General features: G+C 37.3%; 1 protein-coding gene across 2 annotated transcripts; it reads left to right on the top strand.

Annotated features, from left to right (window-relative positions):
* The first annotated feature begins 14,325 nt into the window (after window positions 1–14,325).
* LOC311306698 (uncharacterized protein) lies at window positions 14,326–16,761 on the top strand. 2 transcript variants are annotated; one of them, XM_084435243.1, is made up of 3 exons: window positions 14,326–15,208; window positions 15,294–15,576; window positions 15,670–16,761. In XM_084435243.1, exons 1-3 carry the CDS (start codon window positions 14,700–14,702, stop codon window positions 16,315–16,317), a joined length of 1,440 nt encoding a protein of 479 aa, XP_084291369.1. In that variant the 5' UTR covers window positions 14,326–14,699; the 3' UTR covers window positions 16,318–16,761. The 2 variants fall into 2 exon arrangements, with proteins under 2 accessions (XP_084291369.1, XP_084291368.1); XM_084435242.1 differs by having other exon boundaries at window positions 15,294–16,761.
* Window positions 16,762–19,915: the final 3,154 nt, after the last annotated feature.

The following is a 19,915-nucleotide window of genomic DNA, read 5'->3' on the forward strand; positions in this document are numbered from 1 at the left end:
CATCGAAATATACAAATCTACCCGATTTTTCATATCGGCACGTTGATCTGATTGGTTACAAGGTAGTTTGTGACGTCAGAAACACCAGCGATTTCAAACTGTTTTTGAGACGGTCTTTGGTTCACTGCAGTTTTAAGGAGAAAATACTCAGCAATTGTGTCAACTTATGAATTTGCACATGGTTTGTCCTCTATGGTATGCAATATGATATCAATGAGGAAAAAAATATTTGTGGTGTTTTTCCTGCTTAAAATTGGACTATAACAATATCAATAAATATTTTCATTAATTTATTTAATTTGTAAAAGTTTGTTGCCTCAAGGCAATATTGTACCACAACAGACAAATGGAAACATTTGACATTTTCACCAAGAAAAAAGTAATAAACATCAATTTCTTTAACCAGACACTTGCATTTATCCAGTTTTTAAATGTATTACACATTTCATATTTAATAAAAAGTAACATTTCATGTCCAGCAGTTGCTCTCAGACAACATAGTGGAACTCAAGTATTACCAAACCATCATAAAGTTATCATATCCATCTTCATCCTCATCTCCATCTTCACTCTCTCCCTGCAGGATTCACTATGTCACTATGACCTCATCTTCCTCATCACAGTGTGACACCTCATCCTCACCTTCATCAACTGACAGTTGTGTTTTATACCTTTTTAGGTGCTATAGAAAATGTGCAGATCATAATGTGTAGATATATTGTGAAATACTATTCTTATAAGTGCATTACAAAATCATGCAAAAATGCAAATATATTTAGTTAATTCTAACTCTTTTCCTTACAAATATTATATATTTGTATTCCAAACTATACCTGGTATGGCTTCATGCAATTCCTTTGTGGTACAATGTAGTCTTGAGGCAACACATGCTTTTTTGTTATGTCTTCTAAAACATTTGATGGTATATAATGTAAAGTTATTCAAAGTACTTCTTTACTTACCAGTGAAGGTGACTTATATTTTTTTGTGGGGGATTAACTGGACACAAATTAGTGATTTTCTTTTCATTGGGGAAAATATGGAGCCATGTGACCTGTGCACGTGATGAAACAAGACACAAAATGGCCCCCAACACCGTACCATAGAAGGTTAAAGCATATTAAAAATATCACAACATTCCAAACTTGATTTTCACCACCGGGAGACATTACAGTTTTTCTCGATTGTTTACACACATTTTCTGAAAGCATGCCTCATATTCTCAGAACTCTACACACAAATCCAAAAACACACACACAATGGGCAAAACCCCTCAATTCTCCTGCAAAATGAAACTTTACATTCTAAACAATGTTATTTCTTCTCAAAATGGTATTTTGTTTTCAAATGACACACGCAAACCATCATATGAATAGACATTTATAAGAACCAGTTGAACACTGATGTGCTCAATGTAAAACACTATGATGAATGGAAAACACTTCTTCTCCATTCATCATGATTTAGGCCTTTTTTTGTTCAGTGTTACACTTTCTACAGACAGTACATACATAAGTGTGTTGTAAAATATCTGAGAATATTGTTTTTATACTCAGAACACACAAATACACGGTAACAAATATATTTTATTTTTCCCACAAAAACAATGTACACAGTGTACATCCCAACCATCAGAAAGTAGGACATACAGTGGTCTACATACAAAACAGAATAATTTACTGTATACAGTTACAGTAATACAGTTTTTCTCAATTGTTTACACACAAATACTGGTACTTGAGACACAATGACCACAACATGTAACTCATTCACCAACCCCCTGAACCAATTCTGCTAAACTACAAGCACAATTCCTGCTTTACACTCAAATTGCAGTTCTAAAACACACTTTTTTCAAAACACTACACACAATTCTCTGCTTTTGGCACAATTTTCATGCAGAAAATCTCTTGTTTTCACAAGGAACACACTGTCATTCAAATATGCACACTGACTCATCACATGGGCAAACACCCGTCACACAGTTTTGCAATCAGAGCTTTAGCATAAAAGGGCAACAGGTGAGCTCTTCAATGGAGCAATGGATGCCAACACTGGATTTTTTTTTTCTTTTTTTTTCTGTAACTGTATACAGTCAATTCTTCTGTTGTTTTGTATGTAGACCACTGTATGTACAACTTTGTGTTGGTTGGGATGTATACTGTGTACAATGTTTTTGTGGGAAAAATAAAATATATTTGTTACCATGTATTTGTGTGTTCTGAGTATAAAAACAATATTCTCAGATATTTTACAACACACTTATGTATGTACTGTCTGTAGAAAGTGTAACACTGAACAAAAAAAGGCCTAAGTCATTATGATGAATGGAGAAGAAGTGTTTTCCATTCATCATAGTGTTTTACATTGAGCACATCAGTGTTCAACTGGTTCTTATAAATGTCTATTCATATGATGGTTTGTGTGTGTCATTTGAAAACAAAATACCATTTTGAGAAGAAATAACATTGTTTTGAATGTAAAGTTTCATTTTGCAGGAGAATTGAGGGGTTTTGCCCATTGTGTGTGTGTTTTTGGATTTGTGTGTAGAGTTCTGAGAATATGAGGCATGCTTTCAGAAAATGTGTGTAAACAATCGAGAAAAACTGTAAAAATAAAATCCAATGTTGGCATCCATTGCTCCATTGAAGAGCTCACCTGTGGCCCTTTTATGCTAAAGCTCTGATTGCTAATTGTAAAACTGTGTGACGGGTGTTTGCCCATGCGATGAGTCAGTGTGCATATTTGAATGACAGTGTGTTCCTTGTGAAAACAAGAGATTTTCTGCGTGAAAATTGTGCCAAAAGCAGAGAATTGTGTGTAGTGTTTTGAAAAAGGTGTGTTTTAGAACTGCAGTTTGAGTGTAAAGCAGGAATTGTGCTTGTAGTTTAGCAGAATTGGCTCAGGGGGCTGGTGAATGAGTTACATGTTGTGGTCATTGTGTCTCAAGTACCAGAAAATGTGTGTAAACAATCGAGAAAAACTGTAACGTTCCTGATTGTTGAAATGATCTGCCCTCCGAGGCCCCGTCAAACTGCGAGGCCTGTCCTATTGCGACGCCTCTCTGGGGACCCCAATAAGAAACAAACCCGGCTGTTTTGTGTTGTGTTGTGACACATGTGTTGTGAAACTGATGATGTTTTCTTACAGTTTTTCTCGATTGCTTAAACACATTTCTTGAAACTAGGCCTCGTATTCTCAAAACTGTAAACACAAATCCATAACGTCTCACCCAATTCCCCAAACATCCTATTTTCAGGTCAAAATGAAGCTCTACACTCAAAACCATTCACTCTTGCTGAAAAACCAAACTTTGCCCTCAGACAGGACACACAAGCCCTCAAAATCACACACACTGCAACATAGTCTAACACACTGGTGCAATGAAATCAAAACATTTCCAAAACTGGTATGTTGCTTGTGGTCCCCCCCCTCACAAACATTGGCACATGATGAACACAAAAGACACAACCAATGGATACATTGGCACTTTTTTATTGATTCATATTTATTGATTATACTGGGGTGGTGTGGCGCAATGGATAAGACACATGCCTTTGGTGTGAGAGACCCGGGTTTGAATCCACTGTGAGACACCAATGTGTCCCTGAGCAAGGCACTTAACCCCTAGTTGCTCCAGAGGCGTGCGACCTCTGACATATATAGCAATTGTAAGTTGCTTTGGATAAAAGCGTCAGCTAAATGAATAAATGTAAATGATTCATGTACAACACACACAATTGTTTTTTTCCCCGTTTTACTCTTTTTTTTCTTGTTTTTTTTTTACTCTCTCCTCTAAATTTGTTTTTATATTTACTTACAGTAAGATGTGTGTGACCATCATATGACAGTAAAAGAGCACACACAAACCTTATTCTAATATGGAATTGTAGTGGAATGGTAAAGAGTGTTGGGACGTAACAGGAGGGCCTCCACTCAAGGAGACAATATGATGAACACGTCTAAGAATGTTCCACATATGGTTGAAACACCATCATTGGCCTAGAAAGATAACATTCTGGGAGTCAAGACTATAAAGGATGAAGGATGCCCTCCCTTCACTGTCACACTCTGTGCCACTCTGTGTGACTATACGACTGCTGGCCCTTTCTTGCAAGAAAATATACCTCATCATAGACTATTGGAAATGTTTGTCTTTTATTCAGTGATAGAATTTTGTTTGCCACCACTCCTCCCTGAAGGTTCTCGAGGCGACGGTAAAGCGACTCAAATTTGGCCTTACTCGTAGCCCAGCTTCCCTCATAGTTACACCATTGATAAAGACATGTGCAACTAGAGTGGCTTGAATTTCACCTGAGACTGCTTGTCTTCTTGCCCTTCGTCCTCCTTATCCCTCCTCGATCTCTTCCTTCATGTCTTTCTGGATCCATTGTTGCAAAACTCAATAAACTGATTTGGGCCCTTTTATCTATCTATCAGTGATGCGCGGGTCAATGTATAAACAACCCGCACCCGACCGACGTTTTAAACTAACCCGCCCGCAACTCGGACCGCAAAAAAAAGAAAAAGAAAATATTGTACCCGACCCGCTTCCTGACCCGCATTTTTTAAAAGTAGTAAATGCTCTTCGTTGCGTCGTTGGGAAAAAAAAGAATATAGCCTAGGCTATTCTAATTTTGTCAAGAATTATAAAAAATCGTCAATAAGCTCATAATTTGTAAATAGTCTAAATGTTTAGTTTTAACAACAATTATAAAAAGCTGGCTATATATGGCTAAATACCTCCGACTAATTATTTTTTTTTCTAGTCGACTAATAGTTGTTAATTTAAGCCATTCGTGGACAAATCGCCCCTTTATATTAATTTAATTAGCCTACTTAAATAGGCTATAGCCTATGGATAATAAGCGGTATGACCGCACGCATAAAGCTTGCCACAAAGAACCAGTAATGATTATGAATGTGTCTAAATTAGCAAGGAGACATTTAATTTTTTAGTAATAAACTGGTGTTTTCTGTGTCGCTGCAAAGATGAAGTTGACAATTCGGACTCGCCATGAATGCCAGAGAGAAATGCACATTAGTAGAGAGTAGCCTATTTATTTTGGTTTGAATATTTTCGTTTAAAAGTAGACAATTGATTGATAAAACATTGATCAAAATTAAGATACAATTTATACAAAACGAAAATCTTTTAAAAAGAGTTTTCAATAAAACAAAACGTCGTCAAAATCATGTTTTACCAAAAACAGCGCCGTTGCTAGGAGGGCGCCAGCGCCTCTGCCTCTCAGCAGCTCTGCCTCGCGAGTGGATGATGAAGACGCCTAGCAATGATAGCCTATACATTAGTGGTAGTATACCTTTAGTTAAGTTATACCTTAAGAGTCTTCGTAGCGCGCTAATAGACAATATTTTCGGAAAATGCAGCCCAGGTATGATGCGTAATGAAGATTCCAAAGCGCTCTTCTTTGGTCAGAACCATGGAGAGCGATCGCGGATAGGTCCATCCTATGCACCGAAACTTTTAACAATGCAACAAAATATTTAAAGAGCATCAAGCTATTAAAATATATATTATGTATACGCACGCACAGATAATAACAATATTATTAATATATCAATATTTTTTTTATTAAGTTAAGCAGTGATTGGATAACGTTTTTTATTTTTTTATTTAACGTTTTTAATTTAAGGCCCACCCACAATTGGTCTGGCTTATCCAAAACTGAAATCCTGGCGCCGTGCCTGGTTGGTCGTGCCAGTTTTGTGGCTATCAAATGTGTAAATAGCATCGCAAGAAGTACACATGACAAAACCAGCACTTTGGTCATCATCTTTCATTATTTCAGCAAATGTCTCCCACACTCCCACAGCTTCCACTCCCCAGTCTTCACCTTTTCTCTTGCCGCCTTCATCTCTACCTGCAGACTGAGCTCGTGCGTCATCGTACTTCTTGCCAGTTATTCAGCCAATAAAGTGTAGACTTATGTATTTCATTGAAAATAGTGTCTAGTAATATATAAATTACAAAGGTTTAATTGGCATCTTTATTTCAAACGACCCGACCGACCGCGACCCGAATATCATTAAAAATATTTTTGGATGACTCGTAACCGCGGGTAACCGCGGGTGACCGCAGGCACCCGCTCATTTCGGATCAACCCGCGCATCACTGCTATCTATTGAAGGATCTGATTGATGTGTGTTAAATTTTGACTCTTAGTGTTTCCACCTGGGTAATTGTGTGCTAACTGAGCTGAAGCTGTGCTGACTTGAGTGAACAATATTGAATGCTAGTGCTTTATACATGACAACATGGTGTAGGCAATGAGAAATGAAGGGATTTGTGTGCTGAGTTTTGCAGTCACAGTTCAACAAATCTGACTCATGTGTCAAAACAGGGAATAGTGTTTATAGTTTAGTGAAATGGGTTTATAGTTATATCTTACTGTAAGTAAATATAAAAAAATTTTTTAGAGGAGAGAGTAAAAAAAGAAAAAAATTATATTGTTTTTGTGTGTGTGTGTGTGTGTGTGTTGTACTGTGTAGTACATGAATGAATAAAAATGTGCCAATGCATCCACTGGTTGTGTCTTTTGTGTTCATCATGTGAAAATGTTTGTGGGGGAGGGGGAGTGGAGGGGGGAGGGGGGAGGGGGGAGTGGAGGGGGGGGGGGGGGTGGGGGTGGAAACCACAAGCAACATAACTTACCAGATTTGGAAATGTTGTTTTGAATTCATTGCACCAGTGTGTTAGACTATGGGCTTGTGTGTCCTGTCTGAGGGCAAAGTTTGGTTTTTCAGCAAGAGTGAATGGTTTTGAGTCTAGAGCTTCATTTTGACTTGAAAATAGGATGTTTGGGGAATTGGGTGAGACGTTATGGATTTGTGTTTACAGTTTTGAGAATACGAGGCATAGTTTCAAGAAATGTGTTTAAGCAATCGAGAAAAACTGTAAAGTCCTCAATGTTCCTGTCTCTTCCTTGTCTGACTGAGATAGTAGTGTTTTTATTCTCCAAGTTATTTCATGGGTGTCCTTTTTTGTGCAATTATTAAAGAGTTCTTTGTTTACATTCTCCTTCATAGTGAGCTTGAGTTAAACCAGTCTGTAAACGATTACCGGACCCCTATTGATGGATTTAGCCGCAGCCTTCATCGATCTCCTCCACCAGGGACTTCCTCTCAGGGAGTTATTCTGAGAGTTGGCCGAATTCTCAAATCAGGATGACAAGCCTTAAAGGAACACGCCGACTTTTTGGGACTTTAGCTTATTCACCGTATCCCCCAGAGTTAGAGAAGTCCATTCATACCCTTCTCATCTCCGTGCATGCCATAACTCTGTCTGACGCACCCACCGCTAGCCTAGCTTAGCACAAAGACTGGAGGTAAACAGCTCCAGCTAGCATACTGCTCCCAATAAGTGACAAAATAACGCCAACATTTTCCTATTTACATGTTCTGATCTGTATAGTCACAGCGTGTACAAATAACAAGGTCACATGAGACACAGCCATCTTCTAACCGTATACATACTGGGAACTATATTCTCAGAAGGCGAAGCACTGCTACTTGGGCGGAGTAATTTCCAGGGGGGTTGAGGAACATGGGGGCCCATCAGGACTGCCTATGCATAGGGTCCGGGATCTTGTGCTACGCCCCTGGGAAATACTGTCAGAGTACACTGTTACATGGCTAGCATTTTGAATGTCTTGTTTGTAATGACATAAAGACTTGTCATTCTGATAAGTTAAATGCAACACACATTGTACGTTATAAAAAGGCCCTAAAAGCGGCCAGGGCTGAGCACCTCCGCAAACTAATAGAAAATAACCAAAATAATCCAAGGTTTTTATTTAACAGCGTGGCTAGACTAACAAATAAACAGACGTCACCCGAACAAAATATCCCGTTACAGTTCAGTAGTAATGATTTCATGAAGTTCTTCACTGAGAAAATAGAAAGCATCAGAACCACAATTGTAAACGTTCAATCTTCAATTGTGCCTTATAATTCAGCCTCAATTATCACCCTGCAAGAACAATTACAGTGCTTTACAACTATAGAACAAAAAGAGTTAAATAAACTTATCACTTCATCTAAAACAACAACATGTTTATTAGATCCTATACCAACTAAACTACTGAAAGAAGTGTTACCTGTAGTGGAAGAGCCTCTCCTTAATATTATTAACTCGTCTTTATCTTTAGGTCATGTTCCAAGAACATTTAAACTGGCAGTTATAAAACCACTCATTAAGAAACCACAATTAGATCATAATAACCTAGCAAATTATAGACCCATTTCAAATCTTGCTTTTATGTCTAAAATATTAGAAAAAGTGGTGTCCGCTCAACTGGGCTCTTTCTTGCAAGAAAATGATATCTATGAGAAGTTTCAGTCTGGATTCAGGCCGCACCATAGCACTGAAACGGCGCTCGTTAAAATCACAAATGATTTACTTTTAGCTTCTGACCAAGGCTGTATCTCAATATTAGTTTTACTTGATCTTAGTGCTGCGTTCGATACTATAGATCACACAATACTCTTAGATCGACTACAAAATTATACTGGTGTTCTAGGACAAGCATTAAGCTAGTTCAAATCATACTTATCTGACCGCTACCATTTTGTCTATTTAAATGAAGAAAAATCGATCATAACTCCAGTAAATTATGGAGTGCCGCAGGGATCTGTGTTAGGCCCTCTGTTATTCTCAGTATATATGATGCCACTTGGAAATATAATAAGGAAACATGGAATAGTTTCCATTGTTATGCTGATGACACTCAAATATATATTTCATCACGGCCAGATGAAAACGCTAATTTATCCAAATTGACAGAGTGTGTTAAAGATATAAAAGATTGGATGACGCGTAATTTTCTTTTTTTAAATCCAGACAAAACAGAGGTATTACTTATCGGTTCAAAAAACCACCCACAAAACCTTTCACAATACAACTTTAACATTGTAGGATTACTACAGTAAAAGACCTGGGTGTTACAAAAACAGCCTTTTTCCACCTTAGAAACATTGCTAAGCTACGTAATATGCTATCTGTTTCTGATGCAGTTAGTTCATGCATTCATGTTTTTATTGCCTTGTTATTGTTCTCTCCCACCGGACTTGTGTGTGTAATGAAAGGAAGCAGGCAGTGGACTAAAGCACATGTGAGGAAAGGGAGGGGGGACTCAAAATGTTTCTAAACTTTTCTTCTTTTTTTTTTGTGTTTGTATTGTTTTACTATTTAAACAATTATTTTAAGTATATATCATTATATTATTTACAATGCACAGCTTGGGCTTAAATAAAAAAATACTTACTGAGGGCTTAAATACAGAGTTAAGAAAGAAAACTAGATGGGACACTGGTGAAAGGAATCAATAAAGAGGGAAACCGTGACCACAAATGAGAATCGGAAACATATGCAACAAAGGGCACAGGAACAGAAAAAAAGGAAAAAAAACTTAATCAAACAAACTACTCCCACAGAACCTGGAGACATGGAAGCAGACGCACCAGTTGCATTTTCCTCAGGTCAAAGCCCACCTCCGCCTCACACACAGTAAATCAGGACCCACTCCTTGAGAGTACTAATGGGCAAATGGGCAAAATTTCCCTCGAGGATTGCATAAGGGGACAGGGGATCTAGTTGTTTCACTCGTTCATTTAAGCCAGTACAAAATAGGGAAATCAGTTCACTGCCTGGTATGGGAGTGCAAAGTCTGTTGGCAGATCCATTATCTTCTCTAGGTCCTGTTTTCTGTCACATGCAGGACAGGCAAAAAAGAGGAGAAGGAGAGGTGGATCCAAACTGCAGCCAAAACCAGAAACGTATGCGAATTACAGGGATAAACTGACACAACAACTAAGCAACAGCACAGACCATACAGAAAATGACCTGAAATTGAGGACTTAAACCAGACCTAGCCAACAAAGGACAATAGGAAACTACACCAGTGAAATTATCAATAACGAGGGAAACCAAATCTGTAAACAAATGTGAAGCGGTAACATAGGGAACAAAAGGCACAGGAACAGAAATGCAGGGAAACAATGAAAAACGAAACCAAAAGACTATAAAACAGAATGAAAACCTATGTGTATGTTAATAGTTTGAAGAAGATGATTATAAAGTAATTTACTATATTTACTATACAATAACATTCATTATTACACTGCTCTGTGGAATACTTGATTCTGATTGGTCAATCGCACCATTCATGTTATTCCCCGGTAAAAAACTGATAACACAGGCTCATCCGGGTAACTGAAGTCGGCGATTTACGCTTGCTAGTAGGAATGGTTTTCACTCGTGGAAGTTTTGCGTTTGGTTTTGCTGAAATCAATATTCTGTTTATACAGTTATTTAATTATGTCATCCGGTATCGCAGACTCACTTTCTCTTGTTTCATACAAATGCAGCTGCTGCCATTTTGAGACGATTGTTTTGTATTACAGCAACACTGTAAAAAAATTCGAACCCTCCCAAATCAATAATTTCAAGTGACCGATAACATCTAAATTTTTCAATTGGCCCAAGTGAAATTCTGTAAATTATCAAATTTACTTTACAGAATTTCACTTGGGCCAATTGAAAAATTTAGATGTTATCGGTCACTTGAAATTTTTGATTTGGGAGGGTTAGAATTTTTTTACAGTGAATAGATTACAGTAAAAAAGATAAACGGGAACGATTTTAAAACAGTTTCATCTCAAATTAAATATCTTACCCCTATAGTTATTTATGAGGTGAAATGCCATGTAATAACTGGTACAGTATGACTGTATCCCGTATCTCTTAAATGTCCGTCTAGCTTGAACTTGCCGCGCTGCAACTGCTTTCTCCGTGGACAACTCAGATCAATATTTCATGTCTAATTATTTACTAATGTGGCAAGTAGCCGGGTGACAAACAGGATAATGTACATCCAGCCGGTTGTTATCTCAGAATAAACCCCTGATGCAAGACCTGATCACCCTGCCAGGGTTTATTCTGAGATAACAACCGGCTGGATGTACATTATCCCTTAACATTGTTATTTATCAGAAATCAATATGAACGAGAACATAAAGCTTAGAACTATAGTATTAGTAGGCCCTGCACCATATGGTTGCAGATGTTTTCTCTGTACAAGCTTTTACAAAATGACAAAATGCTCCTGATCCTGCATGAGATTCACTGGATGTGAAACACAATTGCCACAATCGTCATGTTGTTGAGAGGCTCTTTCTGACTATTTACTGTTGTCATCATTATCCTTGTCTGAATCAGCTGTTTTATAACCCATTTATAATCCACGAGGGTTTGTGCAATTGCATTTATTTTAAATGACTAACATTATGATGGTGAAGCAGATTACGCCACCAACAATGACAGGTCTTTTTGACAAAAAAAAAAAAAAAAAAAAGTCTCTTATCTTTATAAGTGAATTCAAACTCTGTTATGACATAGTTGAAACCATGATCAGATTCATATATTCACTTTATACTGAAGTTCTCTGTAAACAGATTTTAAAACTTCATTGTTTAATATTTATTGAACTCGTTTCTATAGACTGTTATAGCATTTTCATCCTCAGCATCCTTAAACATGTTCAATTTAATGCAGCATTGATCAGTTTTTTAATCAGCTTAGAGTTAATTCTTCATGCACAGTTCCAGTCACATCAGCACAGCTTATAATGAAAGCAGGCCCACACGACTCTGGAATATAACATTTGATCTATTTAATGCAGCAACTGAACAAAATAAAAAATTGTGCTCCTAAATGAAACATCTGAAGAAATGAGAACATCAGAACAAAGTGGTTTTGATAAAATCCTACATGCTGTTTATCCATGACTCAAATGCTTTTTAGGACACACACTGCAGCTCATTAAACTGACCCTCCTTACGAACATTCCCAGACTTAGAGAACTGAAACATTTCCAAGAATAATTTTCTTGCAATCATTGACTTCTCAGGCCGAGGTGAAGGTCCAAACCAGTATTATCATCTTCACAGCATTTACAACGTCCATGATTTTATGTCTGCAATAAAAGAATGACATTAACTAATAAACTATAATAACAAATGACATTCAGCCCTATCATTCACATGCCCCAATACAGCGCCAACACTGTGCACAAGTGTGTTTTGCTAGTTTCAGCCCGACGCAGTTATCATTTTCACATCCAGCGCCACGTTGTGTTTGCGCCCATCTGTGCGCTCATGAACTGCTGGTCTGAAAACGAGGTGTGTTCGGGCGCATTGTTGGTGCGTTGCTATTTTGCAGAACTGAAATAGACTGCGCCATTGACCAACTGAAACCTGGTCTAAAGTCAATGGCTCAATATTTTATTTTGTTATTTAAAGAGCATGTTAGTAATGTGTAAGCCCAAAACACACCCATTACTCATTACGAGAATAGGGACAACCCTTTTAGACCATGAACCGGGAGTGCCGACCCTTTTTTCCGTCGTTAAACTAGCAAAAGTGAATTTGGACACGCCCTAAGTGCACTTGTGCCGTGAGCTTTAGACTATGTGCTTAGATCGTTAAAACAGATTACAGAGCATCATAAAACAGAAAATGTGCAAACCTGCATTAAAACTTCATAAAATATTGAATACTTCCATTATAAGCTCCAAGATTCAAACATAACTGACAAGATGACATAATGTATCCAACCCGATCTCACGGCAATCTGTACGAATTAGCCACCTTTTAATCACTCGTACGAATTGGTCGTGAGATATCGCTGAATGTATCATATTCTGTTAACCACATTATTACATTATTACACGTTATTATTACAATAAATAAAAACTCCACAAGGCATTGCAACCAGTTCTTCTTATTAAAAATTCTTATTATAAATACAGTTAATTCACTAATGAAAATAATTGAATAGTGTATTTCCAAAAGGCAATAATGAAAAGTATAGAGTATATTTTGTTTGCTTAGCAAAACCGATTACAATCAACTGACGTGTGACTCTTAGCAGGACAGCTCTAGCAGTGCCAGAGTATGTTGAACTAGCAAGTTTGTTTTCTCACACAGCTGACAGAAAGTGCTGATGGCAAATATGACAAGAGACCAAAAGTAAAACCAAACACATAATGTGTTTACATACAGCATAAACTGTACAGTTTACATACAGCATAAAAACATTCGACAAACTGAAGAAAAAGAGACTTCTGCTTTACAAAAAAGCTTTAGCAGATGGCCCGATACTGAAGTGCAAAACTGGAGAGCCTGGAAACATTAAACAAACATTTCATTATAAAAATAAAATTCAGTCTAATAATCCTGCTGTTATTTTTTCACTGAAACACTAAATGACATTTTTTAAGAATCTTTTAATGAAAGCAGCGTTTTAAAGGAACACTCCACCGTTTTTTTAAATAGGGCTTATTCACTTTCTTTCCTACATTTAGATAGGTGGGCAAATGCATTTTTGTCTCAGTGCATGCATTGTTTTAGTTTGACATGGTCGGCGCTAGCTTAGCTTAGCATAATGAATGGAATCCTTTGTTGCCAGCTAGCATGTCCTGAGTAAAAGTGATATAATTTTTTTTTTTTAAAACACCTAATTACTTCTTGTGGCCTGCGAATTCACAACAAGTACAAATAGCGATGCAGATTAACACTAGGTGATTTCCTAGGCAGATATTGACTTATATATTAAGGACTATATTAGGGGGAAGCACAGGCGAAGCACTGCTACTTGGGCGTGATATCTCTGCGCCCAAGTAGCAGTGCATTGCCTGTGCTTCCCCCTAATATAGTCCCAAGTCAATATCTGCATAGGAAATCACCTAGTGTTAATCTGCATCGCTATTTGTACTTGTTGTGAATACGCAGGCCACAAGAAGTAATTAGGTGGGTTTTTTTTTTTTTATATCACTTTTACTCAGGACATGCTAGCTGGCAACAAAGGATTCCATTCATTATGCTAAGCTAAGCTAGCGCCGACCCTGTCAAACTAAAACAATGCATGCACTGAGACAAAAATGCATTTGCCCACCTATCTAAATGTAGGAAAGAAGGCGAATAAGCCCTATTTAAAAAAACGGTGGAGTGTTCCTTTAAGATAATAATCAGATTTAATCAGAACTACACTACCCACAAATATAAATGATGAATAATAACAAATTATGAATTCAGCTGGTTTTGCAGCTCAAAAAATGTTAAAACAGTTGTCCTGAGCTAAAATGAGCTGTGACGACATGCCAGAAGTTACACAACACACATTTTGTCTCATGGAAGAGCTGAACTGTGCAAGTCTACACACATGGCTTTAATTTATCTGCCACTCTGTGCTTTACTCAGTTATACATATTACAGTTTTTTCTGAATGCTTAAGCGCTAATAGTGATTCTTGTAGCACAATTTCTAAAACTATTAATACGTATAGCAAAACCACTCACTGAGTTTGCAAAACTAAAAGCACAAACACTGCTTTGCACTCAGTTTGCAATTTTGTAACACACACTTTGCAAAACTGTAGGCACAATTCACTGCACAACACTCTTTTTGCAGAACTTTAAACACAACTCACTGCTTACACACAATTACCAAATTTCCAACACACTCCTAGCAAAATTATACACATGTATGGCTATCATTAACACTATTTTGCCAACTGTCTGGCACACTTTCACATGTGAAAACTGTTTTAGATAATTAGTTCACTTTGCAATCAGCCTAAGCACTATAAATAAGCCACAGGTAAGCTGTCTGTGTGGAGTACAATGGAAGGAGCAGTAAGAGTGAGAAGAGTGAGAATCAGAGGAGGCAGAGGAGGCCGAGGAGGCCGAGGGAGAGGACGTGGAGGTGAAGAAGTTGGAGGAAGAGGACGTGGAGGTGAAGAAGTTGGAGGAAGAGGACGTGGAGTTGAAGAAGCGAGAGGGTTACAGGAAGTTAGAGGAAGAGGACAAGGAGGAGCAAGAAGAGGACGAGGAGGCCGAGGGAGAGGACGTGGAGGTGAAGAAGTTGGAGGAAGAGGACGTGGAGTTGAAGAAGCGAGAGGGTTACAGGAAGTTAGAGGAAGAGGACAAGGAGGAGCAAGAAGAGGACGAGGAGGGGAAAGAGGAAGGGTAAGAAGAGTGAGAAATAGAATAACTGATGACATCAGAGCTACAATAGTGGACCATGTCATCAACCATGGGATGACCCTGAGGGAAGCTGGCCAACGGGTTCAGCCTAATTTGAGCCGCTACACTGTGGCAAGCATCATTAGGACATTTCGAAATGAGAATCGGTAAGTACTTTGTAGCATTGCCATACTCTAATGAGAAACACAACAGTACCATACATGCAAAAATACTGAAATTGTTACTTTACAGAATTGCTAGACGTCCAGATGCTGGGGGCAGAGGAAGAATGTTCACTCCAGAGCAAGAGACCCATATAGTGAACATGGTGATTGCCAATAATGCAATAAGACTGCGCGAAATACAACAGCGCATAATTGATAATGACACCATCTTTCAAAATATACACAGTGTAAGCATTTCTGCACTAAGTCGTGTACTTGCGCGCCACAGAATAAGAATGAAGCAAATTTACAGAGTTCCTTTCGAGAGAAACACAGAACGTGTAAAGCAACTGCGATATGACTATGTGCAGGTAAGCTATAGTGTCATTGGTTCTGAATTTGGAAGTGCATACTGTAGTGCTGTGCATGGGCCTGATGTGTTGCATTTGTTTTGTCTTGTCCAGAGAGTGATGGAGCTAGAGGCAGATGCCATGGGACATGAGCTACTTTTTGTAGATGAGGCCGGTTTTAACCTCAGTAAAACCAGGAGACGTGGCAGGAACATTATTGGACACCGTGCCATCATCAATGTCCCAGGACAACGTGGTGGTAACATAACCATGTGTGCAGCTATAAGCCAAAATGGTGTTGTTCACCATCATGCAACCATAGGCCCATACAACACTGCACACATTATTGCATTCCTGGACACCTTACATGACATTCTCACTGTTCAGAGACCAGAGCATACCCGATATGTCATCATATGGGACAATGTTAGTTTCCATAGGGCTGCTTTGGTCCGCAACTGGTTTACAGACCACCCATCCTTCATGGCACTCAACCTCCCTCCATACTCTCCATTCTTAAATCCCATCGAGGAGTTCTTCTCTGCCTGGCGCTGGAAAGTGTACGACCGTCATCCTCATCAACAGGTAGCCCTTTTACAGGCAATGGAGGAGGCATGTGGAGATATTGACCAGGCATCATGTCAGGCCTGGATACGGCATTCAAGGAGATATTTTCCCCGGTGCCTTGGACTGGAGGATATTGCATGCGATGTGGACGAAATTTTGTGGCCGGACCCAGAAAGACGACATGATGTAGGATGATTGTTTTTTTGTTTTTTTTTTTGTTTTTTTTGTGAAATTAATATTTTGTGTTCTGACTTTGTCTTTGGTCTTTGGTTTTGATGAGTGTGAATAAACACCAATACTTGAAGTTTGGATCCTTGTATGTTTACATGACACTATGACAAAAGTAAGACCTCAAATTGACATCTGTACACAGAGAAAGCAAAAGCCAGATGTGTTTTGTATTCATACCATCAGTGTGTAGTTGGCACATTGTGTGCTTAGTAGATGATGGCTTGTGTTTACTGTTTGATACGAAAACACCATTTTTACGAAGGTGTGAAGAGTTAATCTAGCTGTGTTCGCTTTTGCAAGAGAACTACAATGTTTTGATAATTGGGTGAAAGGTTTTCTTATTTGTGTGTAGAGTTTTGCAAAAATAGCCAATAGTTACAAAAATTGTGCTTAAGCAATCAGAAAAAACTGTAAACTACATCAGAATTCTGCTCTTTTAAATAGTTTTTAAAGAAATTCCACACACCACAACATTTTTTTTTTTTACAGGCATTTTAAATCAAAAGTTTTTAAATCATAGATTAAAAACAAGTCTTTATTGTGGTTAAAAATTAATGCATTTTAAAGGTGCATTAATGTTTAATATAAGTTATTGTGCATCTGATTCTTGTGTGTTACAAAATGAAATAAACCTCAAAATTATAGCGATATACAAAGGAATGAAATGTAATGCCTCACAGGACCACAGTGCTGCAACGCCTGTAAACATATCAGAACAAATATAAAAATATAAAACATATAAAGAAATATATAAACGCATAACCTATTACTTTAGACATATACTTGGATTTACACACAAAACAACACGTAGTGTGGTACAGAATTCCTTTGGGTAAAGGAGCACTGCGATGGGACATGTTTATGTTAGGAGCTTGGCAGGACAAACTGGAAAAACAGACTTCTGCTTTACAAAAAGCTTTTCATAGCAGATGGCCATATACTGAAGTGCAAAACTGAAGAGCCTGCAACAAACAATTCACTATAAAAATAAAATTCAGTCTAATAATCCTGCTGTTATTTTTTCAATGAAACGCTAAAGGAATTTTTTTTTAAGAATCTTCAAACAACTAAAACAACAATTCAAAGTGAGTCCAAAGGCAGACAGCACCATAAAGATCAGATTATGCTGTCACCCTCTCAGTTGCCTGAAAAAAGAAGAAGAAGATAATAGGAGTACATTTGTACTTTTTGTATATCTGCTGCATGCACTTCAATGGGGCTCTGAAAGGTTTTTGATTCGGTCGTAAAGAACCCTTTATGCCAAAAAGGTTCTAGATGAGGAGAAATGTCTACAATGATTGCTTTGCAAAATGCGATTATGTTTATGAGCTGTTTAATTCATATAGTTTAATTCAAATCAAAAATTAAGTACAGTTTTTCTCGATTGTTTACACACATTTTCTGGTACTTGAGACACAATGACCACAACATGTAACTCATTCACCAACCCCCTGAGCCAATTCTGCTAAACTACAAGCACAATTCCTGCTTTACACTCAAACTGCAGTTCTAAAACACACTTTTTTCAAAACACTACACACAATTCTATGCTTTTGGCACAATTTTCATGCAGAAAATCTCTTGTTTTCACAAGGAACACACTGCCATTCAGATATGCACACTGACTCATCACATGGGCAAACACCCATCACACAGTTTTACAATTAGCAATCAGAGCTTTAGCATAAAAGGGCCACAGGTGAGCTCTTCAATGGAGCAATGGATGCCAACATAGGATTTTTTTTTTTTTTTTTTTTTTTACTGTAACTGTATACAGTCAATTCTTCTGTTGTTTTGTATGTAGACCACTGTATGTACAACTTTGTGTTGGTTGGGAGGTACACTGTGTACATTATTTTGTGGGAAAAATAAAATATACTTGTTACTTTGTATTTGTGTGTTCTGAGTATAAAAACAATATTCTCAAATATTTTACAACACACTTATGTATGTACTGTCTGTAGAAAGTGTAACACTGAACAAAAAAAGGCCTAAGTCATTATGATGAATGGAGAAGAAGTGTTTTGCATTCATCATAGTGTTTTACATTGAGCACATCTGTGTTCAACTGGTTCTTATAAATGTCTATTCATATGATGGTTTGTGTGTGTCATTTGAAAACAAAATACCATTTTGAGAAGAAATAACATTGTTTTGAATGTAAAGTTTCATTTTGCAGGAGAATTGAGGGGTTTTGCCCATTGTGGTTGTGTTTTTGGATTTGTGTGTAGAGTTCTGAGAATATGAGGCATGCTTTCAGAAAATGTGTGTAAACAATCGAGAAAAACTGTAATACAAGATAAAAATAATGACTAAAAAAAAAATCCATAAAAGTATCCCATGGTTGTTCTGTTCTGTGTATTAGAATTCTGAGTATTTCTGTTAGTTTGAGTTTGTGATTAATAAAGACTGCTGCATATAGATCTTGTTTCTTCACTGTAAAAAATCCAACTTACGTTTTGTATGACAAATTCAGTTTTTAAAGTTTATTCAACTATTTAACATGAAAAAAGTTGAGAAAAGTTGAGATAACTCAAACACGCAAGTTGAGAAAACTCAAAAATGTCCAGCAGCTGGTTGCCTTAAACTTTTAAGTTTTCTCAACTTTTTTTTGAGTGCCAGAATATGTTGAACTAGCAAGTTTGTTTTCTCACACTGAAAAAAGTGCTGATGACAAATATGACAAGAGACCAAAAGTAAAACCAAACACATAATGAAAGCAGTGATCTAATGAGAACTACACTACACAAAATTATGAATTCAGCTGGTTTAACATACAGCATAAAACAGGTTTTAGTTTTTGTGCAGGTTTCATATATGCTCAAAAAATGTTAAAACAGTTGTCCTTATTTCACCTCCATGTATTAAATGAGCTGTGACAACATGCCAGAAGTTACACAACACACATTTTGTCTCATGGGAGAGCTTAACTGTGCAAGTCTCCACACATGGCTTTAGTTGATCTGCCACTCTGTGCTTTACTCAGTTAAAATGATTAAACTGTATCAGAATTCTGCTCTTTTAACAGTTTGTTAAGAAATTCCACACACCACAATACATTGTGTTATTTCTTTTACATTGTGTTCTACTAATGCTGCCGATTTATAATAAGTACATAAATAAATTAGATGTACAAAGGAATGAAATGTAATGCCTCACAGGACCACAGTGCTGCAAAGCCTATAAACATATCTGAACATATATAAAAATATAAAACATAAAGAAATATATATAGGCTAACATACAGTATAACCTATTACTTTAGACAGATACTTGGATTTACACACGAAACAACAAGTAGTGTGGTACAGAATTCTCTCGTTTGCCAGTGTATTTAAAGGCCCCCTGAAATCAAAATGTGTTTAATGCACCAAAAGCTGGTTGCCAACCGCCGTCAAAAACGAAGAAGAAGAAGAAGAAAAAATAATGTATGTTATTTAGCCTTTAGCATGAATGTGTTAGCCTTAAAGGGACACTTCACCCATTTGCATTAAGCTTTGTATTGTTAGAAACCCAGTCATATATTATAATAAACTTGGATTTTTCGTTCATTTTTCCCTGA

The sequence above is a fragment of the Rutilus rutilus genome, assembly GCF_951802725.1.
Source record: "Rutilus rutilus genome assembly, chromosome: 16".
Classification (NCBI taxonomy): Eukaryota; Metazoa; Chordata; class Actinopteri; order Cypriniformes; family Leuciscidae; genus Rutilus; species Rutilus rutilus.